The following is a 20,477-nucleotide window of genomic DNA, read 5'->3' as shown; positions in this document are numbered from 1 at the left end:
AAGCCAGCCCCTGGGCACGCAGCAAGGGAGAGAAAGGTGGAAAGCGGATCCTCCGGGCCCTTCTGGCTCAATCACTGCCCCAGGGGTTCATGGTTCAGTAGTCACGACTGTTCAGAGTCTTCCCAGGAGACTGACACAACAGCTTATGAATGACAAGCACATGGGGAGCAGGGTGTGGGGACCAGGAGTTTGGAGACCACAGGGCTTAAGTATAAAATATAAAATAGAAGAATAAGGTACTTCACTTCTCCATAGTAGGGAACCCACCACTTGGGTTTACATTTGGGGGTAACACCTATAATGGAACACGTGGGGGCAATAACCCCCTGATGAAAAAGTTAACAGCCAGTCTTCATAAGAAGGGACGAATGAATAAGGAGTTGAAGGAGCAGGAAATATCTTCACTGGGTGCCAAGACAACCATCTCCATTTTTAAAATATTCACATTCAATAAAATTTCGGAGATTACACATCACAGGAACCAGCAAGGAACGGATTGTCACGGCAGCTCCAGCTTTTCATTTTGCAGCCACACTCTGATTTTATCAAAATTCTTATCCATCCAACGTATGTTTTCCTCAATGGTTTCAATTGTTTGCTGGACACAACGGAGCTGAGACCCATTTTCCTTCAAAGAGCTGAAGAATTCTTTCACCTTGTGAGGAAAAATTGGGTTTTTAAAATTTTGTTTTATTGAGTTACACAAAGTTCAGGCTAGTTAAAAGAAAACTGAAGCCAAACTTCCAGCATTTTTCAAAATTCTACATAGAGAACGGGGCCAGGTGTCTGGATACGATTATGTACATAAACTTAAGCTCTATGAAATGAGCTCATGCCTCACGATGTCAAGTTTTGTGTTTTTTCTCTGCAGCTTTTCTATTTATTCACAGTTGCCAGATTCTAAAAGACTTCACTGTTTACCATTTCATAATTAAGTTTTAATCGCATGTATCTAACGTGTATTCTGTTATAGACACACAGATGCAAACAACTTTTTTAAACATAGCTGAAAAAGCAGAATGTGCATAGTATCTTCTCTGCCAAGCAAAACAGTTTCAGCCACATACGTGCAGTCTTCCTCCATGGGCCTGGCCTTGTCTGTTATGATAGAAACACTGGGGAATGGGGTTCTTAGCAAGTTATGGTGGTAATACCCCAAACCTTGCCAATTTTTTTTATCCTAATCCACAATTGATGTATTGTTCCTTCAAGATAAAATCCACCCAAAGTTCCCCGTGGTTTTAAAGAGATAAGAATCGCTTGACTATCTCCTATCTCCTCAAAAATATCTTTGCTATTGTTTCACCGATGGGTACTTTATCCCCTTTAAGCTCACATGAGGAATAGGTTGGCTTTGCAACAGCATTGACCATTGTGCTACTCTGTCTCACCTTCAAGTGTTCTTGAACTTTTCCCATACACTTCACATTAATCCATCAATTTTTTGATTTTGTAGACAGGAAGAAAGTCTAAGCCAAGATACATTATTTATTCAGCATGGATTCCAGACAGTTAATTCCTTAAAAATCCATGTCATAACATCATAAGTTTGGGAAAAGGAGGGGGGTAAGAATAGGCTTTTTGAAAGATCAAATTCCGATTTTAAATGATTCGGGGTTGTTTTAAAATTAAATCTCAGTAGAACTTTTCTGTGAGCTGAAGGCATGCCCTCCTACTATAGCAACTTAGAAAACACTTAACCCGCTTCACTGTCCTGCCTTAAACTGTAGCACAGTCTACTGTTTTGTCTCTCAGAACTCAAGATTAATTAATAGGCAGTTTAAGAAGTAATTCTGGGCAATATCCTGTGATAAACCATAATGGAAAACAATAAAAAGAATATGTGTATAGCTGAGTCACTTTGCCTATAGAGCAGAAATTAACACAACATTGTAAATCAACTATACTTCAAAAAAAAAATCACTCTGGGCACTCTTCAGTCAAACCACATCAATATTTTTACTAATTGGTCCAATTAATTAATCCTGAAGAAGCCTACCATGATAGTACTGAAAAATAAGCCTGCAAGAGCTCTAACAAAGCCAACTGTTAACCCCTGCCTGCCCTTCTACTTCTCCTGACCCCAATTTATCACTCCTATCTTCATCTGCCTTGGGAAATTCAGCATCTCAACTGAGTACGTATTTGATTCAAACCTGCCTCCTTGAGAATATTTTCTGTGCATATGGGTAGAAAACCAGATTTATGCTACTCGTTGGTGAGTAAATGATTAACTTCTCTGGGACTAGGATTCCTCCTTTGTGACACTGCAGAGCGTTGGTAAGGATGTCGTCGTGTAATGTGGGTGAAGTGTAGAACCTAAAGCCCAGCAGGTACCAGGGACTCCCCCTCACCCATTTCTTCATGAATCTCTACTCTGGTACTTATTCATTTCTCCGGCTTGATTACTGTGCGAGACACTGAGGATGAGGCAATGAATCAGGCAAGCACCCTACCCTCACGAAGCTTACAGTCTGCCTGGGGAGACAAGCAATGAACTCTGCTGACTCTATACTGCTGAGGAGAAGATAAACCGGGGCTATGATAGCAACCGGGGAGGGGGTGGCCTGCTTTCGACAGAGTGGTCTGGGAAGGTGACATCTGAGCTGGGGCCTCGAAAGAAGAAAATGAACCCTTCCGGTCTAGAGTTGGGGAAAGAGCAAGCCAGGCAGAAGAAGAAAGCGCAGAGGCCTCGCGCAGGAGAAACACCTGGTGGCCCAGGAGCAGGCTGAGGGGCTGGAGTGGGCGAGACAGTGAACACAGGAGCATGTGAGAAAGGGCTGGAGAGGCGGGCAGGAGCCAGGTAAGGACCTTCTCATTCACATGGGAAGGAGAGGTTTGCGACTTCAAGAGTGACAGGCAGGGTTTCAAGACAGGGTCAGTCGTGGGTTGTTTTTCCGTTTTAAAGGTGGGAGATGGTGTGGTATTGGCAAAGTAGCAGGAGGGAGGCCAGTTAGGAAGGAGGCTGTCACCATAGGCCACACAAGAGGTGAGAAAGGCTCGGCCGGGGTAAGAGCAGAGAAGTGCACAGATGGGGTGTAGATGCCGGAAGCAGAGCCAACAGGACTTGGGATGAACTCGATGTGAGGGGAAGGAAGGGCTCAGGATGACTCCTGCATTGTAAATGTCAGTAGGACACTCTACATTCGGACAACATCTCGGGCTCTTTCATTTACACGTCCTGCCACAGGGTTTCTGCACCTGAGGTTTCCTCTGCACACAGCACTCTCCGCCTAGATATCAGCATTTCCTTCAACATCTCCTCAAAGGTCCGCGAGTCATCCCACAGGACACAGCACCATTCCCTTATCCAGTCACTCGCTCTCCTTCCCTTGCCTTATTCATCTTCTGAGCATGTAACTACCTGACATGAGTTGATCTGTCTGTAATTGTCTGGTTCCCCCAGTAAAATGTAAGCTCTATGAGGGCAGGGGCTTTGTCTATCCTGTTCATCATTGTAGCCCTGGAACCTAAAACCACACCTGTTGTAGAGTAAGAATGTAATATGTCTTGAATGAATTCATGAGAAAATTAATGAAAGAACAAGATAATGAATGAAATGTTTTGTTGCTACAGACCTGGTCTATCTGGTCCCAGCCCATAGATGGCTCTGCTGTCATCACACAGAATATCTCTGCTGTAGACTTCGCTAGAATTCAGGCTTGAATTATTAGGTGCAAGTTAATTTTACAAACCTGGGTGAGGCTACTGAAAAATTGGAGAAAAGGGTTGTGACATTTCTTTCCCATTTTCAAAGCACTCTCCATCGAGCTAGATCATGGTGTAACCAGACTACACAATGGAACCACTCCTAACAAAGTTAATATTAGGCTCTCAGCTTTTATCTAATTGCATCATTTTTAAAACCATGTAAAATCTGTTCTACAGCTTTACTATAGAGAATATTATTATAGAAAAGCCACCGCAACAAAATGACCCATACAGCAAACTCCTCAAAAGTTTAAGACTGAGAGAAAAGTCTGCTTTTGTGGAAAACTTGTATGTTCCATGGTTCTCTCTTACCTGACAATAACGCATACTGTTTTCTCATCTTTCTTTGGCTGCTAGGAAGCTATGATAAACTTAGGGTACAACTGCAATAAATTATCCTCAGCATAAATCCCTCATACAATTTCCTTTCTGAACATTATGCAGCTTTTTGTTCTTTATTTTAGCATTATTTTATATATGGACCTTAAAAGTTGCCTAGAATTCTTCCTGAAAGTAGATGGTTCACAAGTAAGTAATAGGAAATCATGAGCTCAAATAGTGGAGAGCCTAGCTTCCAGACCTGCCTCTTTCAAAATAACTAGAGGATCACTTCAGTCACTTAAACCTCCAATAATCACTTGTAACATCCTAAACAGGGATTAAATGTCTAAAGTAATTTTTAAGCCCTAAAATTTTTAATGGCAGAGCTAAGACTTCTAAATGTGTTTGGGAAGAGGCACAGTTTTCAATGGTTTATTTGTAACTGATTTTTGCTCATGTCAAAAACACCACACTAAACAAAACACCCATCCAAAAAGAACGTTTACCAAGTGACCAAATCCATTTCTAATTCATCAGGCCCTTAAAGTATTTTGCCTACCTCATATTTATTAGATAATTTATTAGATAATTGTCACTGAAGTTCAAAAAGAAAGCTTTTTATTTATTTATTTTTTACCTCTTCAAGCCGTGCTCTTGTCGAGAACTGATTTGTTGTTCCCATTACCATGTAGGCTATGGAACTTGAGCCAAGTTCAAACCTAGAAATAGAAATTGTCAAAATGTATTGTGAAGTATTTGTTCATTCGACATGTGTTTTTAAGTGCCTCATATATGTGATAGCAATTAACTAAAAACTGGTTAGGTGTGAAAAAGATAAGACGTGATCCTTTGCTCCAATGGGCTAAGATCTAGTTGTAAAAAATCAACACACCAGCCGCTGAATAAAAGATTAAGTACCCAAAAGAAAATGACAGAAGCAGTAGGTGCTACAAGAGTTTGGGCAGATACAACAAGTGGAAGTACTAAACAGAAGACCTGCCTGAACTGTGCAGGCGGCTTCTGGTAGGTCACGGGGTGCGGGAAGAGATTATTCCAGATGGAATGAAACACTTGACCATCCAGATACAGTAGTTAGCACTGAATTAGAGTTTCATATTTTCTAAGGGTGTTTTAAGAACCTCTACTTCCTTTCTTCAGTCAAAAGAATCCCTTTAGATAATCACTGTTATTTTACAAACGTAGCTAAAACAGCCAGGTTTAGGAATTTTTGCCAGTCACAACACAATTTGGGGCACTACTTACTTTTGTACAAGTTTATTCCAATTTTCCCTCAGAAACTGCCAGGCCAGTGGATATCCCACTGGGTTTCTGCCGATAGTTCTAAGAATATCTGGAAACTCTTGAGTTTTTATTGTATCTCCCTTAAAACTTTGATCTAGTAGCCTAGAATGATTAAGACAAGAAGTGTTAGCAACGAAGAGGCCCTGAAAAAGTTCCAAACAACTTTAATAAAATAATTTGGGAAAGAAAAAAGCTGATCTGCCAATAATAAAGACACAAAAGATAAATAGGTTACCAGAGCCCTGAGAAACTCCCTATAGCTACATAATAATAAAAAGTAACATTTGTACAGTGTTTACAACACCGATTCTCATATATTCTCTCATTTGCTCACAAATGTAGCTAAGCTAGGTATATCCGGTGTAAATTTCTAAATGTGTTATTTTAAAGATATACGCAAATACATACTCCTTTAAATATTTTTCCTGACACCCACTGCTCTCTAATTATTTACCGTACACATTAGATGTGTGCCCTCTTGCATAAATGTTCCCAGCAGGAAATGCAGTTCCTGGCCAAGAGGACAAAAACAGATGCCAGAAGGATCTGATCTAATTTAATTCCTCTTGGCTACCCGAACATGAATGAATTACTTACCACTGAAGCTTTTCTTTATCGTGGGTAATACAGAGAGCAAATTCAATTTGGTGTTTCTCAGTACTGGACAATGACGATTGATATTTACTATAAAGAAAATCCCATCCTTCTGGGTTCTGGGCCCCTACAGCAAACACTGCCAAGGTCACATCGCTGGGCAGCCTGTGGAAAAGAACACACCCAGGGAGAGGCTGAGATGACGGAAGTGCGTTTGCATGCACGAGAGAGGCAGATGATGAAACGATAAACTGGACCCACAATCAGAGAAGCATGCCTGGAAATATAAACAAAAATAACTTCTTTCCTTCAGTAACACTTTAGGAAAGAAGCAAGAGAAAGTAACTGAAAGTAGGTTTTAAGTAGCCTTCTCAAAAATACATTGTGAAATGCCACTTCTATAAATACCTACATTTCTAACATACTTTAAGGATGCTGAGTGACTCAATAGGTGGTCACTTTTCAAGTCAAAAGAAGGAAATTCAAACTAGACTTAAAATGCAGTCCATGAACAAAAGTCAGGAATCCAATAGGACCACCTGTTTGTAAGCACTTTTATGAATAGAAGCATGTATATTGTTGGCTTAGTATTTCCTGGATAGGACTTAAGCCCCAAGTCTAAAAGGACTGAATCCCTGCCGCCCGCCTCCCCATTAACCAAACCCCCGGCCTCCTGTCAGGAACTTAAAACAGAAAGTTGAGCAATGCATAGATAAGTCTAAAAACAAAAAATTATTTTACCAAAAAGGACAGCAGGGGAGACTTGTTATACTTGTTTTTTCTCCCAACATTTAGCAATGATGGTGGAAAAATAAAAGATACCCCTTATCTGAACAAACCGGTTGTTCGATAAAAACAGACCTCAAATTCCCATTGGCTTCCTGCCACTGTCTGAAATAGCCTTCTGCCTTCTGCACACAGGGCTGGTACTTGCGCACACAGGCCAGGAGAAGCAGCTGACTCCGCAGCATTCGCTCTGAGATGGAGCCCTCATCCGTCCAAGTCTGCTTATCAATGAGGTCCCTCAGCAGCCCGATGAGAAAGGCCTGTGGGAAAGCCACACATGTCACCAGTCCGGTCCCAAGTCATCTCATGGTTTATATAATCCAATACACCCTCAGGTGATGGGGGTTATTTTTTAAAGCTTAGTCCAATTCATATTTCCAAAACCATGCAGTTGTTTATATTTAATTATAAAAGGGGTCAAAAGCAAGAAATGATGAACGATTTCAGTATTTGTGTAACAATCTTTTATAAATATATCCTTATCTACTTAAAATCAAGATGAACTGCCACTTTCAAAGCAAACTAACAGAGACAGTTGATATGACTAAATTTTGAGAGCAAATTATACAAGACGTCATTACATTTTGCCAAAAGGAGCAATTTTGTGCCTCTTGCTTAAGTACCTGAGTCCCAGAAAATCTTAATAGCAACTACCACAGTACAGAAGTAAAGTGACATAAACAATTAGCCTAATGAGGGAATGGCAAATCTGTGAAACTTAAGAACAGAATCTAACAGTGCCATGCCTATTTTTAGTGCCAAAATAAAACCAAAGTCTTCATTGGTCAACCCAAATACTGAGGTCATTGTGATTTTCTTTAAAATATATCAAGATATATATAAGATACATATATTATATTATATATATATGTATAATATACACCATGATAAGAACTCTTTTCCACACCTACACCAAAGCAAACCAGTTATCTAAAAACTATTCAACTTATTTCAGGCTTTTACCTTGAATTGAGTTTCCACTTCATTCATATCTCTTTTCTCCATTAACTTATACATAGGTATCAGTTCATTCAAAGCTTGGAACACTGGCATGATTTCAGTTTCACGTTTCAAGTACAAGGTTAAATCCAAGGCTTTTTCAATGGATAGCTTTCCAATGCTGGTCAAGAGACACCAGGGTTAGCAGTTTAAAAGAAGATCCAGGAAATCAACTATTTGTTTCAAAAGTTATTTGAACAACCTTCCAGCAAAACATTCAATCGGATATAAACGCTCCCTTATAAATAATTACCTTTATACTAACATCTTTCCTGTCACATACATCACAACATGTGGCATGTTTACACTGTGAAGGAACTTTCTTAAATAATAGAGCTAGGGTTAACTAGCTCTATGAGTTGTGGTTAAGATGCAATGGGAACAGGTCAGCATCTATCCCTCTGTGAAACGTCGGACTGTGCTGAACTTGCAGAGTAAAATGGAAAATTTGATCAAAGATCCTTCAGGAAGCCTCACCTGAGACTGCCACTCAGTCACAAGTATGAGTCCCTGGAGTCAACACATCCTCGTCTCCATTTCAAAAAGAAACTGAATATAGATATCAATTCTTCATTACAGAGGGTTGGTGTTAAACATCTTAGGGGTAGGGTGCACGCTCATGTAAATAAACACAAAATCCCCTATGATGTCATCAGTAATGCGCTATGGAAGGGAATATTTAGGCAGGGCAGAAACGGCTAGATAATCAACCCCTATCTTTATTCCCCACTGCTTTCTGTCACCTCAAGAGGCCCAGGAAAGGAAGTCCACAACATTTAGAGCAGAGACACGTGGGGCTGAGAATTACAGTATTCCCTCCCACTTGGGTGATTCCCCTTAGACTTCAGTTCTACCTAAATATTGAAGAAGGTTGAGTTTTAGGCTTGGGGAACATTTCCTGAAAAGCCAATGTTATGGGGCAAAAAAAAAGAGTGAACACTATCCTCACCCACTCAAAGGTCATCTGGTTGGGCCACATTTTATGAGCCATAAAGATGCTATGCAGTTCAGCTATCCAGTTTGGGTGGGGTGGGAGTGGGGCGTGTGGAGAGCTCTCCTTTAGTCTGAGAGATGTAATGCCCACAACTTGGGCCTGGGCCACTTGGTCTTCTAAGAAGCCTTCAGGATTGTCAGAGACCCAGCGGGGAGAAACCTGATCTGTTACAGCAGGGCCAGAAAAAGCCGCAGGACTAGGCTTTAGGGACCAGGCAAGGGGTTTCTCCAGGATGTTGGTCTCCTGGTTTTCTACACTTTTGTCTCAGTCTGATCCGAGTCATTAATGATAAAGATTAAAATACAGATTCCTTACTTTTGCCTTACTCAGCGGACGCAGATAAGAGGTTAATCCTAAGACTAAAAGCAACCTTGAACTGTTAGAAGAACTTAGGAGAAAACACCCTTCAACTTATTAGCAATCACTTTCATCTTTAGAAATCAAGGATTTGAATGACAACAGCAGCTTTCAGAAACAAACCAAGACTGTGAAGAGCTTGTATTACCTGACAAGCTGAAAAGCATTGTTAATGAGACTGGCCCGATCACTACTGCTGATGGCTGTGTGTGTTCCTTTTAAAAGGCCAGTCAAAGAATCCCATCCATCATCCTCATAATGCACTATGTAATAGCCATTCATTCCAACATTAAATTTGATCCATTCCACCTCTTCTGGGAGGATGAGCACATCTAGAGCAAATAAAATAAATCATAGCTCCATTCTCTCTCTTGCCTGGAGAAAGCTTTTCTGATCAGAGACTGGACAAGGAAATTAAAGGCGAGTTTAATACTGAACAATTTTAATACTGAAATGAGTTTCATATTGAACACATTCCTTTTAGAAACCAGAAAACAGCATCCCAATAGACAAAAGCCAATACTAGTTTTAGACACTAATTTTGTGAGATTTATAGACCTATGAGAAGAATGCCATGTTTCAGGCCATATGTATGATATAACCCAGCAATGTTAAAGTAAGGGGAAATTTTCCCAAGTATCTCTTCTCCTCAGCATTACATAACTCAACTGTTTTAATCCCTATCTGGCAAGATACTGTCCTTCCTTTTTGGCAACCAGACAGTATTTTCAAACCTATATTCTTCACTAGAAATTGAGTCACAGATCTGCTTAAGATAAAGGCTGACCTGATCCTTTTTGTTTTAACCAAGATAAATAGCAAAGAAAACTTGTTATCTAAGTCCTACACATTTCCATAGTTCCTTCTTGAAGAAAGCTAGTTAGTTCCACAACAAATTACCTGTTCTTGTCTTCAGCAAAAATCGCTGGACTGAGTCTGAGTTGCTGGTAATGAATGTCAATGGGACATGCCACAGGTACCTACAAGAAAGGAGGATGGATTTGTTCATTTGCTGATTCACTGCAACAAGCAGTTCTTAAATCTCCTACCACGCTCCGGGCACTGGCTCATTTAAAGAAGGATGGTACCCAAAACTGCTACTGTAAAGAGCTCAAAACATCCCCAGCCCATTTTCCAGCTTTGTAGGAGTGGCCAGCTGGGGCACTATTCATTCTTCTTGGACTCCTTGAATAGAGCTAGGAATTTGGGCTCGAGTGAGCCCTGACAGCCTGCGCAGTGATTGCCTCAAGGGATCTCAGGGTGCCTAACTTTAAAAATGTGACCACTAGTAATGGCAGAAATTGATAGCATGTGCCTTCTAAATCATATACTCAGAAGAACACAGCATCGCTTCTGTGGAATTCCTGCCAAGGATGCATAAGCTGAATCTGATCGTGAAGAAACAGCAGAAGACCCAAATTAAAGGACATCCTCTAAAATAGCTAGCCTGTACTCTTCAAAAATATCAAGGTCAAGAAAGACAGACTGAGGAACTGTTTCAGAAAAAAAGAACTGAAGAGATGTGAACAGTAATACAATGTGATCCTATGTAAAATTCTGAACCAGGTTTCTTTCTTTTGCTATAAAGATATTATTAGGACCACTGAGGAAAGTTGAATAAGGTTGATACATTTGATAATAGTATTTATCAAGTTCACTTCATAATTTTGATAAAGGTACCGTGGTTACATAAATGAATTCTTTTGTTTTTTAGGAAATACGACACTGAAGTATTTCAGGGTAAAGAGGAAATCATGTCTCCAACTTACCCTCAAACATTTAAAAAATATATATATGCCATATATATATAGAAAGAAATAAAGATCATATTTTTTGGAACTGTTTGATATTTTAGGTTATATGGAGAGAGAGAAAACAAATGTGGTAAAGAGTTAACACATATCTGCGCAAAGAATATATGGAATTCTTTGCTCTCTCCTTATATTTTCTCCATAGGTCTGAAATTATTTCAAAATAAAAAGTTTTGTAAATAGTGTCCATCCAGGGTCAGTCCAGTTGCAGTGTCTCATTTCCAGTGATGTCCTCTGTAATGTTAAGCTGACAAACAGGTTCTGGGATCTAACTCAAGACTTCCAAAGAAGAGAATGGAGTCTCTTGTATTTCCCAGGAATCACCTAAATGTTTATGTCCTTAGCTCCAACCCAAATGCCAGGCACTATTGTAACTAAGTGGCAAATGCTTCTACTGGAGTTGATTTCAAGCCAGTTACTGGAAATTACCATCATATCTAACTACAAACCATGAGAATGTTAAAATAATTATACATCATCTTCATCCTTTTGAATAGATGGTGGTGTATAAGTCAAATTCCTAGGATATATAGATTTGATTAAAATATTTTAGCCACAAAGTTAAGGGCACTACTTCAAAAATAAGGGTTCACCCTACAAGACAGATGTTACCTAGGCAACAAAATGAGTTTCTCTCTGTGAACGTTACCCAGTTTCTGGGGCGTCGTCCGGGCCTTTCACATAGTGCTCTTGCTTCATGTGTACATTCCTCCCTCTCACGGTGATGGTTATCAGGGGAAAGCCCTTCTGAAGCGTCCAGGTGTTCATCATGGTTTTCACATCAAGGCCTTCTTGTCGCCAGTGCTGGTTTATAAGAAAAAGGCAGACGCGTGACCCACTTGGACCCAACTCTAGGAAAAGAAAGAACCCAAGCTTGTGCTCACAGCGCTGCAACCAGTGAAGCTCTTCTGCATCCCTTCCCCTGCTCCCTTCCCCCGCTGTCTCCAGCCACTGCATGCCCATTAAAGCACTGACTGTTTACTTTTCATTCTCTTCCTGTACACATAGATGTCTTGAGAACAGGTACCACACCTGGTTCTCCTGGGCAGACCTTAGCTTGGCACCAGGCACAAAGCAGGAGTGTGAATGAATGCAGGGGGAGAAGGGACAGAAAGTGGCCACGCGTTCAACACCTGCATAACGATGCTGGCTCTCAGACAAGCAAGGTGGGGAAAACATGTTCCATCAAGAGCCTGTACTTCCCAAGCGATAACACCGACATGGCTCACACTTAACAGATGGCCGTGAACTCAAACAAGGATCTATTCTTTGATACTAAAAGTTTTCAAAAAATATTTAAGAGCTAATAAAAGGATAAAACGTACTACAGGACACATCTAGTAACTACTGAATAAAGCTGTCTCTAAAAGCAAAAAAGCCAAGAAAAGAAAAATCTGGTGGATAAAATCCTGTTGAATCTCCAGACTCACCCTCAGCTACCTATGAAAATACTCCACAAGGCCAGATAAACAGAGACTCAGACTGTTTTGTGATCCAGGTGTTACAAATTCTTTATAGTTTAGCAGTTAAAGACATGAGTTAGATCTAAATTCAAATCCCCACTCTACAATTTACTAATCATATGCCTTTGGATTTCCTATTCCCATCTGTAAAAATAGGGATAACAGTACTCGCTCATAGGCGTGTTGTGAAGAGTAAAGCAGATACTACACGTAAGTGCCTCAAACGTGCCTGACACATAGTAAGCGCTCAAGAATGCTCACTGCCATCATGTTTTTTCACAAATGAAGAGCTACGGAAACGATCGACATGGCCTGATGGATACAGTCCTGATCTACCACAGAAACATGTCATAAATCCACTGCTTTACAGAGAGTGAAGCTGAAGAAATTAGTATCAGTGAGATGTGGTACCAAAGAAGGTTGGACAACTCCCTTGCGTAGACAGACTTAAGAAAAATTGTGGAAGTCTGTCAGTCTGGTATAATTTAAACGCAGCCTTATCTATAGAGAGACTGATATCATCAAGGACCTCGGAAAGTTCAGCACAGAGCTATCTATCCTTCAAACAAAACGGAGTCAAAGAATGTGCTTCGGGGGAACATGTACAGATGTAAAAACTTACTGAAGATGAAGATGAATGTTCACCTCTAGAACAAAATCCATCCATTTGTTGCGTGCCGTCTGTAGGGCAAATCTAAAAACCAAAAATAAACACATCACTCAGTTCTGTAAAAAACACTCACGATTCTTCTCAGAGGGATTAATGTGGTGCACGGCAAAAGCAAAACAGGATAATAGGCCTGTCAGTCCCAAACACAGAGATACACAAACACATACTCACACTTGCCACACTATTCCAGAGGTCCTCGTTTTTGGCGTTTTTATAGCTATACTTCTGCAGATACTTTACAATACCACTTTTAAATGCATCGGCACCAAGATAATCCCTCAGCATATTCAGAACACAAGCCCCCTGAAAAGACAACGTAAATAACTGTTAGCTGTAGTCTGCCTCCATCTAATCTACCCTCACACTAGTTTGGAGTCATTCTTTAAAATGCAGATACAGTAACCTTTTTAGTGTCTAGCAATTCATGGAACAATTAGAGAAAGTGGGTTAAACCTGGACCTGTTGAGGCAGGGGATCAACATGACTGTTTATGCTTTTAGTCCACTGGAACCGTTTTCTATCACTAACCAAGCCTCCCCAACATCTGCGACCTTCCATTATTCACAGGTGAGTGGACAACGTACAGACTAAAACTGAACTTGAACCACCACGTGGCTCTCCTACTGCCGCTCTGGGGTGGGTGAGTAACCGGTGAGGAATCTTGGAGCCCAGGCAGGCTTGAGCAAAGAGAACTGGCAGGGCAAGAGTAACAATGAGAAAGGGAGCAAGAGAATTCCTAAATACTCTGCATTCCCCTGATAAGAGCTCTTCTCCCTTTCACTCCCATTCTTGTAGATCATGGGTCACAAACTCAAATGCCTCCAGTGGTCAGACAGGTGACAAACGTGGGAAGTAGTCCAAGGATAAAAAAATCTTCTTTTACGTTCTTTGTTTCCCCCTGAACTTTGCATACAACTAACCACCAAGGACTCGTCCTTCCTTCCTCCATCCCTCTCTCTCAACAACCACCCTCTTTCAAGTCTTCTTTTCCTAAGAAATCATGATTCCCTCTTCCGAGAAAGCCCTTTCTACATTCTTTACTTCCTGAAAAGCCCCATTTCATCATTTTTCTTAATTAATTTTTATTGGAGTATGGTTGCTTTACAATGTTGTGTTAGCCTCCACTGCACAGCCCAATTCATCTTTAAGACATAACTCAAAATCTTCTTTTCCGGGAAAATTTCTTAGGTCCCCCCTAGGCAGAGGTAGTCTCTCTCTGGTTCTAGGGGATCATAGAGTCACTAGATAGGCAAAGCCCAGGTCCCTGAATGTCTACGTGGTGTGCATATTCCTGCCAACAGGACTGGTGTTTTTTTTGAGGTATAACTGACATATAACATTAGTTTCAGGTGTACAACATGAATCAGTACTTGTGTATAGTGCAAAATGATCACCACAATACACCTTGCTAACATCCATCATTACACAGTCACAAATTTTTTTTTTGTGAGGAGGACTTTTAAGATCTACTTTTAGCAACTTCTGAATACACAATACCATATTATTAACTATAGTTGCCATGCTGTACATTATATCCCTATAATGTATTTTATAACCTGGAAGTTTGTACCTTTTGACCTCCTTCATCCATTTCACCTACCGCCGCCCCTCGCCCCTGGCAACCACCAATCTATGAGCTCATTTTTTGTGTGTTTGTTTTTACACTTAACATATAAGTGAGATCATACAGGATTTGTCTTTCTGACTTATTTCACTTAGCATAATGCCCTCAAGATCCATCCATGTTGTCACAAGTGCCAAGATTTCCTTTTTTATGGCTGAATATTGCACTGTGGAATGGTCACTTATGGAAACAATTATCTTGGCTGTTGTAAGTAACACTGCCTGGAACGTGGGAGTGCACATAACTCTTTAAGCTAGTGTTTTTTGTTTTCTTTGAATAAATACCCAAAAGTAGAATTGCTGGATATGATAGCTTTATTTTTTAATATTTTGTTTTCCACAGTGGCTGGACCAATTTACATTCCCACCACAGTGCACGAGGGTTCCCTTTTCTCCACATCCTTGCCAACACTTGCTATTTGTCTTTATGAGATGAGCCATTCTGACCAGCATGAGGTGATGTCTCATTGTGTTTTTTTTTTTTTTTTTTTTTTTTTTGCGGTACGCGGGCCTCTCACCGTTGTGGCCTCTCCCGCTGCGGAGCAGAGGCTCCGGACGCACAGGCTCAGCGGCCATGGCTCACAGGCCCAGCCGCTCCACAGCATGTGGGATCCTCCCGGACCGGGTCACGAACCCGTGTCCCCTGCATCGGCAGGCGGACTCTCAACCACTGCACCACCAGGGAAGCCCTCTCATTGTATTTTGATTTGCATTTCCCCAATGATTAGTGATGTTGAGCACCTTATCATGTACCTATTGGCCATCTGTTTGTCTTTGGAAAAGTTTCTATTCAGTTCCTCTGCTCCTTTTAAAATCAGATTGTTTTCTTTAGTCATTGAGTTGTAGGAGTTCTTTATATATTTTGGATATTACCCCTTGTCAGACATATGGTTTGCAAGTATTTTCTCCCATCCAGTAGGCTGCCTTTTCATTTTGTTGTTTTTTTGTGCAGACAGCTTTTAATTTGATGTAGTCCCACTTGGTTTTTGCTTTTGTTGCTTATGCTCTTATACTTTTGGTGTCATATACCATAAAAATCACTGCTAAGACCCATGTCAAGAAGCTTTTTCTCTCAGTTTTTATGAGTATTATGGTTTACAGTCTTAACATTTAAGTCTTTACTCCATTTCAAGTTAGTTTTCGTGAATGGTGTAAGATAGTGGTACAGTTTCATTATTTTACATGTGGTGTTGGGAGAACTAAATGATCATTTTTTTAAGAGACTCTCCATTCCCCATTGTATATTCTCAGGTCCTTTGTCATAAATTAACCATATATGCATGGGTTGATTTCTGGGCTCTATTCTGTTCCATTGATCTATGTGTGTGTTTATATGTCTGTTTTATGTCTGCTTTTATCTCCTCTGCACTATGGATGGAAACATGCAAACAAGATATACTTTTCCATTTGCTACACATAAAACAGCCAAGCATAATGACAAATGACACATTCTCTGCCAAGCATAATGATAAATGACACATTCTCTGCCTTGGTGAGGATAACAGAAACGGTTGGGAATGGAAGGGAAAGTGGAAAAGCAGAACTCTGATCTCATAAAGGAGCCATGACTTAGCTCCCGTCTATGCTGCTAAGGGAAATATAGGCCTGGTATGACCAGAATCCTTTTTCCCTCCAATCGAAGCCAGAAATCTGGATTTTTATTTAAAATCTCCCAATTATTATATGTCGGCAACAATTTCCAATTCTTTTATTAAACACATTGTGCAGGACAACTGTTTCTGAAGGCACCAAAAGCTATACAAGGGCAGGGGCTTTCGCCTGGTACACAGTTGATGCTCGATCAAGACCTATTTATTGAAGGATAAATAAAAAGCTTCTGTAGGCCATGAATATTCAACTTAAGAGAGTAAACAAACTGACCACAATATAATCTTTAGGATTTTAAGCTAAACTTCAAGTTAGGCCTAAAAGAGTTAACTCTGGGCAGCATGGGTGAGAAGAGAAGGAATTCAATCTGGGCTAGTCCTTATGAAGGGAAAGTCACCCCAAAACACTATCTATAACCTCTCCACCCCACATTTTTAAGTGTAGGGTCCAAACTGTACCCTTATAATCCATTTTTACCTTTTCATAAGAAACTTCATCAAATATCTCCCGAATCTGAGCAGGATTCTCCACAGGTGTGGACACAGGGTGTGAGGAGTTTAATGCATCTACCTCCATAGCATTAAAACACTTATCAAAGAAATAATCTTCCTATTGAGACAGAAAAAAAGACAACATCACCAATGATTTACATTTACTTGAAAAAAATACGAAATGAGGATGGTCTGACCTGGGATAATAGGTTTACACTCTCAATTTCTAATCTAACCTTTTCCATATTTATAGAATTTACAAAATTAAATAGAATTACTATCTTCTAAAGAACAGCCAAGAAACAGTGATCTTAGATCAACACTGAAATTTTTGTTTAAATACTTATCACCTTAGAATAAAGAAAATTTCCTATTAAAAAGAAAAACATTATGCCTACAGTCCAACAGTGCCAAAATCAGAAACTAAAATGTATAGTGATTTAAGTATCTCCAATCATCATCTATACTATTTTAAAGCAAAGAAATTTAGCTTTAAAACCATGTAGTGAAAGAAAAAGTAATGAAAAACAAATCCCAACTATAACCTGATTAGGGCATATTACCCAATAGAATAATATCCATACGTAATCATTTTTATTATTAAAGACTATGTGGAAACAGGAAAATATTTATGATGCACTCTAGTGTAATAATTATATGTACATTATAATTATAACTACATATAAGCTATGTGTATTGGAAGATGAAAATGGGATATGAATATGTACAAATGAAAATTATAAAATGATAAAGGATTGTTTTTACATAAAGTTTCTTTTTAATTTTACTGCATTTGATTTTCACAAGTTAAACACATGATTTTTAAAGTCAACACGTAGAGGTTCCAAAGCATTAAGTCTGTGACCCATGAGTCTAGGTTCTTATACAATCAAATGTACAATGACCTTAAACATAACTCATTTCATTTGGCAAGCAGGACCCTGTTGAAATAGCAATCTGTACCTAATACTTCTTCAGTGAGCAACCCGAAGGTTGGGGAAGTGATATGGAACAGACAGGTTGTCATTATTTCTATTTCTTTGATATTAAGGGAGGACAAAATTTAATACTAACTTCATAACAATCATAGATTTGGAAATAAGCAATTGAGTTTGGAAATAAACCTTTGCAATGTATCTTTAAAGTTCACTAGCATTTTGGAAACCTGATTCATATTTAAACTCCCAGGGAAGTTATCAATCTTTCTATGAATTCCATAATCTAACAGCAGTAAGTATTTTCCAGCAACATTAAACAACACAACAGATTGATCTAAAATGTAAAAAAAAAGGTAAGTAAATACAACTTACAACTTTCAGTTCTGGATGAGTCACACTGACAGACACAAACTCCATAAACTTGGCAAATCCCTCATTTAGCCAAAGATCATTCCACCATTCCATAGTGACGAGGTTCCCAAACCACTGAAAGGAAAACATTACTCAGGTTATTCACAGATTTCTATGGAAACTAGATTATCTACGTGGCCATAAACGTCAGACATTCAGAAGGAAATATATTTTATATGTGTAAGGTCAGTATATGAATGTTAACATATTTATAAAGCTAATATTTTTTTCAAAGTAAAAAGAAAAACTTCGCAATGTGTATTATAAAACATGGTACCTAATGCTTTAAAGAAATCATTTCTTCTTCTGGGAAAAAAGACATAGTAAAAATGAACTGGTAGAATTCATACAACAGTATGAATAGCCTATGTCCCAGAAAAGCAATATAGATATAGTTAACATTTTTTTGAAAGTGTGATTGAGCTTATATACCTGGTGGGCGAGTTCATGGGACACAGTCATCGTGATGCCAAGCTTACTTGATGCAGAAGACTTTTCAGCATCAAACAGTAGAGAAGATTCCCTGTATGTTGTCAGTCCCCAGTTTTCCATAGCACCAGACTGAAAGTCAGGAATAGCAGCAAGATCTTGGGAAGGAAACAAAAATATCTTACCAATCTTAAGCTACATGTTGCCCAAACACACTAACTTTCAGAGTGGATGGGTGTAGGGATCAAAGAAAAACTACGTGGCTCACGCAGAATCACGGATTATTCTAGACTGAAGAACCTTTCACAATAAAGAAAAAGGACTCAGTGACTCATACAGAGTTACTTTGCTGCTGCAAGACAAAGTCGGGCTTGGGTTTCAGACCTCCTGACTCCATTTCTAATTCTCTGACAAGGTGCTTGGGGACTAGACAATTTTAACAATTGTCTCAATAATCCACTCGACCTTGGATGCCCAAGACTCCCATACACCTAAAAACTCAAAACACACAGTAGTTTTAAGGGCTCATGTAAGAAAGAAAATGCAGATTTTCTCATGCTCTATCAATGAATTCATTTGAAAAATTCATTGAGTACTCTATGTTCCTACCAAATGTGTGCCAATCATGGAAAAAATACAGCCTCTGTCCTTTGCTATCTGCCCAATAATATAGTTGTGCTTGTTTTTAAAGTCAGAAGGCAAGGACTTCCCTGGTGGCGCAGTGGTTAAGAATCCACCTGCCAATGCAGGGGACACGGGTTCAAGCCCTGGTCTGGGAAGATCCCACGTGCCGTGGAGCAACTAAGCAACAAGCCCATGCACCACAACTACTGAGCCTGCGCTCTAGAGCCCGCGAACCACAGCTGCTGAAGCCCGCGAGCCACAACTACTGAAGCCCGCACACCTAGAGCCCGTGCTCCGCAACGAGAAGCCACCGCAATGAGAAGCCTGCGCACCATAATGAGGAGTAGCCCCCGCTCACTGCAACTAGAGAAAGCCTGCGCATAGCAACGAAGACCCAACACAGCCAAAAATAAATAAATAAATTTATTTTTAAAAAATTAATTTATAGTCAGAAGGCAAAATTATCTCCATGACATGTGCCTCAGGAACCTGCCAGGTTTTAATGACTTGAGGACCTGCCGAGCTGAGGGGGGAGATGCCAATTAGGAGGATATAATCTACTGCTGGGGTCAGTAAATGCCACACTTTGTAACGCCTGTGCCAAATCTATACCTTGTTTGGATAAGGGATATGGAATGCTGAAATAATCCTCATAAAATTCTAGAAGAGTCACCGCGGCATCCAGTGCATAACCTGCCTGATTTATCTTGTCTGGGACAGCATACACGGAAACCTGAAGAGAAAGGTACACGGAAGTTATCCAAATGCCACAGTGGCTTCTCTAGAAGACTGACATTAACAGCTTCATATTGTGGGATATGGTTGCCAATATTAAGAAAGACAATTGGAAGTTCTGTTTCTTATATTAATGCTGACTGTTCCTGATCAACCCCCCCTTCTGAAAACTACAACAAACGCTGGATAACAAATACAAACATGTCTTTTTAAATGTTTACATGAGATAGTGAAAAAGTAAAGCCGACTTAGTTGCCAAAAATGAAGGGACAGTAGAACCCTGAGAAGTCAGCAGAGCACTGCAGCCAGCTTTTACCCTGAGGACACTGGCCTAGTACAGATGGACTTGAGTTTGGGTTTTCATGGCATTAAAGAACTCAGGGGTTAGGAGACAAAGTCCCAAGCCTGCCCAAGGTGGGAAACCTGATAGGAAATGTACCCCTATTTAAATAAATGAGGTAACTTCAAATAAAGTATCCCATCCCTCCTCTCCAAAAATCGTATTTGCATTCAGGGCCACAGCATACAGTTGAGCAGGTTGTTCACTACACAATAGTACCCACCCGAGTGGCAAGTGCTCTTTGAAACAAGATCTTTTTCTCTAGTACTC

The 20,477-nt window shown here is 39.9% G+C and overlaps 1 protein-coding gene across 2 annotated transcripts in view; it reads right to left on the bottom strand.

Annotated features, from left to right (window-relative positions):
- Positions 1-225: 225 nt before the first annotated feature.
- The window catches only part of ERAP1 (endoplasmic reticulum aminopeptidase 1), a 32,670-nt gene continuing 12,418 nt past the window's right edge, over positions 226-20,477 (bottom strand). For both annotated transcript variants that reach the window (XM_027100556.1, XM_027100557.1), the window contains exons 5-19: positions 19,745-19,865; positions 18,512-18,666; positions 18,041-18,154; positions 16,717-16,848; positions 13,180-13,311; positions 12,961-13,032; positions 11,525-11,679; positions 9,965-10,044; positions 9,213-9,396; positions 7,678-7,834; positions 6,790-6,974; positions 5,932-6,093; positions 5,296-5,436; positions 4,670-4,751; positions 226-655 (exon numbers count right to left, since the gene is read on the bottom strand). In XM_027100556.1, the coding sequence (XP_026956357.1) occupies positions 500-655; positions 4,670-4,751; positions 5,296-5,436; positions 5,932-6,093; positions 6,790-6,974; positions 7,678-7,834; positions 9,213-9,396; positions 9,965-10,044; positions 11,525-11,679; positions 12,961-13,032; positions 13,180-13,311; positions 16,717-16,848; positions 18,041-18,154; positions 18,512-18,666; positions 19,745-19,865 (2,028 nt within the window). In that variant the 3' untranslated portion in view covers positions 226-499. The remainder of the gene's footprint in view (positions 656-4,669; positions 4,752-5,295; positions 5,437-5,931; positions 6,094-6,789; positions 6,975-7,677; positions 7,835-9,212; positions 9,397-9,964; positions 10,045-11,524; positions 11,680-12,960; positions 13,033-13,179; positions 13,312-16,716; positions 16,849-18,040; positions 18,155-18,511; positions 18,667-19,744; positions 19,866-20,477) is intronic.

Source organism: Aethalodelphis obliquidens, unplaced genomic scaffold, assembly GCF_003676395.1.
Source record: "Aethalodelphis obliquidens isolate GAN/ISIS:26980383/991018 unplaced genomic scaffold, ASM367639v1 scaffold4, whole genome shotgun sequence".
In the NCBI taxonomy this organism is placed as follows: domain Eukaryota; kingdom Metazoa; phylum Chordata; class Mammalia; order Artiodactyla; family Delphinidae; genus Aethalodelphis; species Aethalodelphis obliquidens.
The sequence above is the reverse complement of the archived record's forward strand: the minus strand, read 5'-3'. Positions and strand labels throughout refer to the sequence as shown.